We start from the raw sequence: 8,454 nt of genomic DNA, 5'->3' as shown, positions 1-8,454 counted from the left end.
GAAACAAATACGTATAATGATTATTTGTATCTATTTTTTCCTTATTTTCTCCTCCTATTTGTTCCTTTTGATATATTTGTACATCTTGTTCTTCTACTCTTTCTTCTTTTTTCTTTCTTCTTTCTCTCCTTCTTCAAGTCTTCTGCTACTGCTTCTTCTTCTACTATTTTTTCTTCTTTTTGTCCTGCTTTATTTTTCTTCCTTTTTCTTCTCAATCTTCTTCCTACCCTTTATCATACGCTAAATAAACAGGCATTTTAGGTGACGGTACTTGCCCTGAGATACCCATGGACATCTGTCCTTATGGTATCTCCGAATATACTGGGGAATCGGTCAAGTTTGTTCCCAAGTATCTAACACGTGATCACCCTGAATATGACGCCAGAACACCAAAAGAAGCGAGGGACAAAATGAACTTGTACTGCGCTCATCCAGGTATGACACATTAACAATTCCATCTCTTCCCTTCTCTCCTTCTCTCCCTCCCTCCTGGTACCTACATCATTATCACACTCTCCCTCTCTCTCTCTCTCACTCTCTCACTCTCTCTATCACTCAATCAATTACCCCTCCCTCCCACCCCGCACTTTCTTTCTTTCACTTTTAAATATAATTTGTTATCAAATACTGTCAAGTCCGTCAAGACCTTAGTGAAAAAATGGTCCTGGATATATGACAATTTTTTATTTTTGTTGATGTTGTTGTTGTTGATGATGACATCTGTGTACACAGTGGCGTAGCGTGGGCACCGCCATGGGGGAAGGGGGGGGGGATCAGTCATTAGTACACCAGATATTTTTCTTCAAACCCTATCTTTAAGTCACAGCTCCCTTTTATTAGTTAAATCGCTTCTCGTCACCCCAATCCATATTCATTAACGATAATTTTGTCCATCCCTTGTACACATGGATGTATGGACACGTTTTCACGTGAGAGGTGTGAAGGCCTCTTACCCCCCCCCCCCTAAATACTATCCGGATCCTATAATGCAAGGGAGCAAAGCGAGCGAGTAAACAAAAATGCACTTTTACTATTGCAAAAATGTAACTTAGTCATCATTATATTCGACATTAAATGTACAATAATATTTTATATTTTTTTTGTCAAGAATCATTTTGATTCATGAATTTTGCGAGAAGTGAAGCGAACGATTGGGGAAAAGATACCTTTTGGGGCTTTTACTAAATACTCGGGTCACGGCTCGCTAGGCTATTTTTTGGTTTTATGGTGTCTTCAAATCGATCCTACACGGTGGGAAAATGTTATATTAAATTAGCGACTGTTTTTTCAATTGGGTTGCGTGGGGAAATTTATTTAAAATAGGAATTGGAAGTTGCGATTGTTTTTGTAATAATAGAAAAATAAGAAGACAAGAGTTAAGGCTGACATTAGGAAAGACAACATACTATGTGGATACAGTGGATTTTAGGAAATTTAGGTGATACTACAAGGGAATATGATAGGCCTAGTAATAGGATGGAAAAAGGGAAGAAAGGAAAGAGTGAGAAGATGAATTGTGGGAAATTAAGAACTACCAAGAAAGGAATACAAAGGAAAATGTATTAATAGAAAGGAATTGAAATGATTCCTTGGCCAGATTTAACAGTGATAAAGAGAAAAAGAAAAGAGTGGAAAAAATAGTGTCGATAATCTCAAATCTATTCTTTCAAAAATGTTCTCCCTTATAAAGCCGGTTTGAAGACACCATTACAACAAAATTGGCCCAGCGAGCCGCGACCCGAGTGTTTTCCAGCGCGCCGTGTTTAGTAAAAGCCCTTTTTTGTGCTACAAATTTCATTTAGATATACAAATAGAATATTTAATAAGTGATATTTTGGCGCCATGTTGACCGAATCATGCCTGTATTCGGGCAGAATATTTCCACAAATTACTAATTTATATAATATTACAACTTTTAAAAAGAGTTTCGAACAATCTTTGTTTCTATATTATCTCATCTCTCCCCTCGCTCTCACCTCTATTTGTGGCCATTTGTTGGGGGCGGCAAGTGCCCCCTCCGTATCTACGCCGATGGTTGTACAGTTTAGATTTACGAGCAAGTGTAATATTGTTTGTTGCCCATTAGGTAGGAATACTTTTTGTTATTTTACCTCTTTTATTTAAAGAATTGTTTGAATGTGGTTTATTCTTTATCAACAAAAGTTAATACATTTTCAGTACTTCATCGATCAATACAAAAGTTCATAGTAATTAGTTAATTAAAGTACTGAAATTATATAAACTTATTTATATTCCACATATTAAGAATCTTGCTCTACGATTTGTCAAAAGTAAATCACGTGATGAAAGATAGTTCGCCCATTATTGATGGGAGAAGCAAACAGTTCTTGTCACTATGTAGATAGTACTACTATCTACACAGGGCAACGCACTTTCACTGAAGATTATCCAAAAGCGCACTTAAACAGGCGTAATTAAGCGAGCATTACCAATGAGCGCAATAATTATTAAAAGCAAACACATACGCGCACTGTACCCTCAAGGGGTTGGGTTAACCTTTTTTGGTGTGAATTTGGGCCTGGTGTCTTTTCTTTTTGTAGTTAAATTGTTTTGGATGTGGAATATAAAGCAAATAATCACCTTTTGGTTTCAGGCAATGGCAAACTATCACTTCCTCGTCGATCAGAATGTATACGCTATCTTTCCTCAGCTTCGCTTCGGAAAGATAGCTACATCCAGATCGCCTCGGAAGTGAAAGTTTGTCCCATCACCTTCACCAACGGTAGTTATTTGCTTACTATCCAGAATAAACCCTATTATCACAGGCACTTCACCAAAAGAGCAAGGTATTCCAACTTTATAACCAACAGTGTGTATTGTGCTGTTTGACCCTGAACACATGATTTCTGTTTCTTAAAGCATGTTACTCCCATCCTTGTCTTAACGGAGCGACTTGCGTTGAAGAGCTTGATGGGTATAGCTGCTCCTGCCTCGGAGGATACATCGGAATACATTGCGAGCAGCTTGGTAAGTTATTTAGGAAGCTCTCTGTTTTGCGTGGACTCGACTCTAACTGTCGAATAATCTCCCAACATGTAAATATTGCGATAGCAGTTTCAGTGTATGTGGGTGTGTGTGTGCGAGCATGTGTGTGTATGAGTGTGTGGATTTGAATTGGTTTTGTTATTTCTTTTTTGTTATTTTGTTATTTTTTTTATTACTGTGTTTCGGCTTTGTGGACGTTTTTCTGGAAGATTTATTAAAAGGATTCACACAATATTTCGGTCTCTCTCACTTATGGTCCCCTTGGTGTAGTCCCTTTCATTTTGAAAATGTTATTACCGTGAACTAGTTTGCAAACACTTTCGAGAAATCTGCTCAAGGGTAATTTAAATGCCTTCATTACATGCCACATGGACGTCATATTCGGATTAAAAAAGACGTGATCGTAATTTAATTCGGACATTTTAATAGCCGATGGAAAGGACCATTGAAATGTCGTGTTCGAAAGTATGTGTGATCATTTTTACGTAGACCTTTGACATTGCATGCTAATTTAACTTTGACATCCTCTGAATGTACCTGGAAGAGTTGATTCGCATAACAATAATGTTGTATACTGTGAGTATTTATAGTGTTAAAAGATTACAAGAGTTGGCATGGTCTTGCTCAAAAATCACATGTACTGTACTCATACCTTTGATACAGAAACGTGTGCATGGGACTCAAAAGCATATGTCATGAAAGTGTCGTCCAACATTACAGATTTTCCTGTCATGGTTTGGGAAATGAAACAACTCCAAGGAAAATCAAACGATGAAGTCCTCAATAAGGCATGTGCTATAGATCCCTTCTTAACCTCATTCGAAAAAGACAACTTAATTTTTTGGGGCATATTATGAGATGAGAATGCACAGCAAACAGGATAGGAGCCTGACTAATTGAGGGAAAGTGACGGAGGGAGAAAGCACATCAAATACATGGATACATTCAATCGGCTGACTAGTAACAGAGGTAACGTCACATTTCGAAGAACCGGAGACAGAAGTGGAGAAAATGCCTTGATCGCCATTTTTTGTTGCTTTGGAACTGACAAGCCACCTAGCAAGCTAGCAGTAGCTATAGATAAATAAATTATGCTGAAGAATTCAGCAGCCAAAATAAAAGGAAAAAGTTTCTAATGTTCGGTTGGTCGAGAAAAAAAAATGATTATACAGGTTAGTGATTGAAAATACGTTTTAAATCACGTTACAGCAAATAAATACATACTGCTTAAAAACAGGAAAAGACAATACGAAACAAGAGATAAACAGCAAAAGAAATGCTTTCTTTATATGAAACTTATACAATCATTTCATTGTTACCAATGTGTGTAATAAGGCAATATTTTGGGGACATCTAGAATGCATAAAATAGACAAAAATGCACGAAGAAAAAAACAGCGTTTTTGAACCGACTATGGGGAGTTTAACTGTTGTCGTGCTTTTCTACTTTACGATCACAGTCTGCCCAGTCGGTTGGGTGTATGGGCACACAAAGTGTTTCCTGATCGTGAACTCACTCCCGGACGCTGCTTGGACGACTGCTCGTGACTACTGTAATGGTCTGGATGCAGTTACCATGGGCAACGGGGAAATGGTTGAGCCTTCTCTGCTCTTCATAGAGAATGTGGAAGAATACGATTTGCTGAAGCCTCACCTGAATGAACTCAGGAGCTGGATAAACTGCAAGTATGTCAATACATGGAAGTGTTACACAGACAGAGCAGGGACCAAAAGTGACTACCGAAGTAAGTTGTTGCTTTTTTGATGGCTCGTTTTTACCTGACTGCTAAGAAATAATTGATATGTATATGTAAACGAGGAGGCGCGATGGTTCAATATTACAGCAGTGGTCTCGTAACCGAGAGGTGCCGGTTTAGAACCAAGTTGAAGCAATAGTGCCCCATATGTGAAGGCAATAATATAGATACAATGACTGCTATGAGAGGGATAGTTGTTTTTAAAAGCTCAAGGGGACGTTTCATCCTATTATATACCTGATACAAAGATTGTCATTCACTGATTGGTCAAGACTATATTACATGACAAGGAGCATTTCGATCTATCATTGCGTCGTTCTATCAAACCCTAATAGAACTGCTAACCCATGCGCAACTTTTTCACACACACACAGCGTACAAGATTCCCCCCAGCGCGCAAATCACGCGTTGTTAGGGCGCTCTAGCTCAAAATGGTTTCTTCATGTCAACGCAGCTAAAACCAAAGTTGTTGTATTTTCTCGTGGTAAAGTTCGAAAAATTCACATAGACCTAGATGATGATATTGTAGAACTTGAAGTTATTGATGAATACGTCTATTTTCGAACGGATGAGGTATATACAACAAATATGGACTGCTCTGTAATCGAATGGTGGAGGAAATTATCACTTCCTCGGTGGTGTTCATACCGGCCACTCTATCACCCCCTCGGCTTCGCCTCGGGGGTGATAGAAGGGCAGCACCTTGGGAGTGATAATTCCCACCATCATCCTCATGAGCAGTCAATATTTGTATACTATCACCCCGAGAGCCTATACAAACAAATATGCCTCGAATCTTAAAACATTGTTTATATACCGAATTCACAAAAATCTACAAAGAATTTTTACCTTTAATATCCCTTTCTGAAGTAAAGACTGGTTAAAACATCACTTAAATAAGCAGCCAGTGAACTGGCGATTTCAAGTTCCCACTAAAGGATTTTGTAATAAGGATAAATGCCTTACCACAGGACAACAACAGCAAACAACAACATTGACTTGGTTTTGAACCTATGATTTCCGGGTTACGAGACCACTGCTTATACCACTGGGCTATGCAGAAAGAGCACGTTGAGTTCTGGTAAAGATGAAGAATATTTTTCTTCACATTTGTTTTCTTTTAAATGACTTTTTTGGAGGTAATTATAGGAGTGTCCAATGAAAAGGATTGCCATCTTGAAGCTCTCATATAAAAAATAGAGATAGCATAAAAGATTTGGACCAAAATGTGTATGTAGTTCGATACATTTATTTTCTTTGTCTAGTTAAATTACACTTTATTAGATTGTCAGCTATATATATAGTTTTCGATATTTAAAACGAATAGAAAACACAATCATATTGCCAATTATGTGCAAGGGACATATTCTGATAATAAATAAGCTGATGTCAGCTCAATGTGGGATGATATCGATGTGATTACCACGAATGGCTAATGATGATAGAATAATAATAATAATAATAATAACTAGAAATTTAATTCGTCATGGGGACGAATTAGGTGGTCTGTTTTCAATTTTATGATCATTGAAAAGTCAAAAAAGAAAAAAAAATGAAGAAAAAAAATTGTTGGAGACTCCCGGACTCGAACCAGGGATCTCGAGGTTCGAAGTAAAGTGCGTTACCGATATACCAAAACATTTCCCATAGCGATTAAACGTAAACGAGAAATGGAATTCTCAAATCCCACGTTGCAAGTGAAATATGAGCATGATCTCGGCATCTGATCGAAAAATAAAGGGCACACTTGTGATAGCTTATTGTCTCAGCTACAACATACTCAAAGCTCAGCGTAAACAAAGATAAAACGACGGAGATATTGCTCGCGAAAGACGAAAATGTAGAATCCAGTTTTGAGAAAAAGTCATGTCCCATAGAGAATACACGCAAAATGTGAAAAAATGACATGCCTCCTTTAATCGCAAAAATACGCCATGATGCCTTTGTCAAAATGAAATATCGTGTTGACTGCATTTGTAGAGAATATTCTAAGGTAGAACATATCAAAATTTGAAAGAAAATTGATTAACATTTGCAGAGATACAATCAATTTTCCAAAAATCTGCTGACGTCATAATATGAAAATTGAAATTTTGAGTTCGGAGGCCATTATGATGACGTCATGACTTAATTGAGGGTCAAATGAAACATGAAATCATATCTCCGATTCATACTCTATCAAAATATGGAAAAAAACTTGGGGTCACCTTGCATCCTAAAGCGCTACAATGTATTTTGTATAGGCATGTTTTTGCCCATGTATGCTATGTATTACAAAAGCTCGCGCGCACGGTAATTATCTTAAACGGACGCTCATTCCGTTATTAATGGGCAGAAAAATTGAACAAGGTATCAAAATGCTTGAAAAAATGTGCCAAATATGATGACAGAAAAAATTTGGCGATTCTATGTTGGAAGATGCAATTACGCGCGAAAACGCGCGCGCATGTCCGTGCGCGCGTTTTTTTTGCAAAACGCTTAAAATGGCCTGAAACGTATGCAAAATTAATTTGGAACGAATTTGAGCATTTTAAAATTTTAATGCGCGCGTACGTGCGCGTCGAGGTGCGCGCGCGGAATTTGTTGAAATTTTTAGTTGACCTTTGACCTGAAGTTGATGTATAATAAATATGGTTGATTTTTGATGACTCGTTATCGAGATATGATAATGACCTGATTTTTACAAAATGGATGACGTCACGATGACCTAATGACCTTGAAAAAGTTGATTTGACTTGAAATCATAGGGCTTGATAATTGACAGAAATTTGAAGGAAATTGACCATGTCGATTTCGAGTGAACGTGTGTACAAAAAAGTGTACGGAAGAAATAAAAATAAATAAAGAATAAATAAATAAATAAAGAAAGAAAATTCTAACGAAATCAATAGGTGATCTGTCATCGACAGACCACCTAATAATAATAATAATAATAATAATAATAATAATAATAATAGTATTAATGATAGTAATAACATGAATAATGCTAACAATGATACAAATAGTAATAATGATAATGACGATAATAATAATAAACATGATAACAATGATAATAATAATATTGAAGACGATGATGAATGATTATGATGAAATTGATGATGTGGAAGATGATAACAATTATGATGATCTCTGTTTACAGAATAAATATTGTCACTCGGTCAATAGATTCAGGATTGCTCACAAACATTCCCACTCCCCGGGGAACATTTCACGGAGGTGCCATTTTACATACGATTACAATGCTAAGCATATAGAATGACTAACTGTATCCTACTGGGTAGCAACACCTTATTGTATGCTTTCTTATAGATTGGGCACCAAATCTACCAAGGACCAGTAATAAATATAAGTGTGCGATGCTGTGGACGGACAACGGTTCAATGCACAACCGCGTTTGTACGCATCAGGATGCGTATCAACCTAGCACTGTTTGTCAGGTCAACCTATAAGGGAAGTACCGGTACACCGACATTCGTAGAAATCAGAATTCTACAATAAAAGCTTTTCTGTAAATCTTCAACCCCCTCCATCTATTTGCTACAGAGGAAAGGAAACTGAACATAAATAGAAAGAAGGGAAGAAAGTAAAATATGATGACTCTACCCCTTTATAGACCCTCCCATTTATTGATGGTCTTGTTTGTTCGCATTCTATTCACAGAATGACACCACCCCCCTCCCTCACCCCCTTAT

General features: G+C 37.2%; 1 protein-coding gene across 1 annotated transcript; it reads left to right on the top strand.

Annotated features, from left to right (window-relative positions):
* Positions 1–287: 287 nt before the first annotated feature.
* Positions 288–8,211, top strand: LOC115927709 (aggrecan core protein-like). The gene is made up of 4 exons (XM_030993891.1): positions 288–435; positions 2,881–2,988; positions 4,466–4,750; positions 8,072–8,211. The coding sequence occupies exons 1-4, from the start codon at positions 288–290 to the stop codon at positions 8,209–8,211; spliced, it is 681 nt and encodes a 226-aa protein (XP_030849751.1).
* The last annotated feature ends 243 nt before the right edge of the window (positions 8,212–8,454 follow it).

This window comes from Strongylocentrotus purpuratus, unplaced genomic scaffold, assembly GCF_000002235.5.
Source record: "Strongylocentrotus purpuratus isolate Spur 01 unplaced genomic scaffold, Spur_5.0 spur5_scaffold_20, whole genome shotgun sequence".
In the NCBI taxonomy this organism is placed as follows: domain Eukaryota; kingdom Metazoa; phylum Echinodermata; class Echinoidea; order Camarodonta; family Strongylocentrotidae; genus Strongylocentrotus; species Strongylocentrotus purpuratus.
The sequence above is the reverse complement of the archived record's forward strand: the minus strand, read 5'-3'. Positions and strand labels throughout refer to the sequence as shown.

Coding starts and splice junctions, on each gene's coding strand:
- LOC115927709 (XM_030993891.1), top strand. CDS start 288: ATGGACATCTGTCCTTATGGTATCTCCGAATATACTGGGGAATCGGTC. Junction 436..2,880: donor CTTGTACTGCGCTCATCCAG/GTATGACACATT, acceptor TGTTTCTTAAAG/CATGTTACTCCCATCCTTGT. Junction 4,751..8,071: donor GACCAAAAGTGACTACCGAA/GTAAGTTGTTGC, acceptor GCTTTCTTATAG/ATTGGGCACCAAATCTACCA.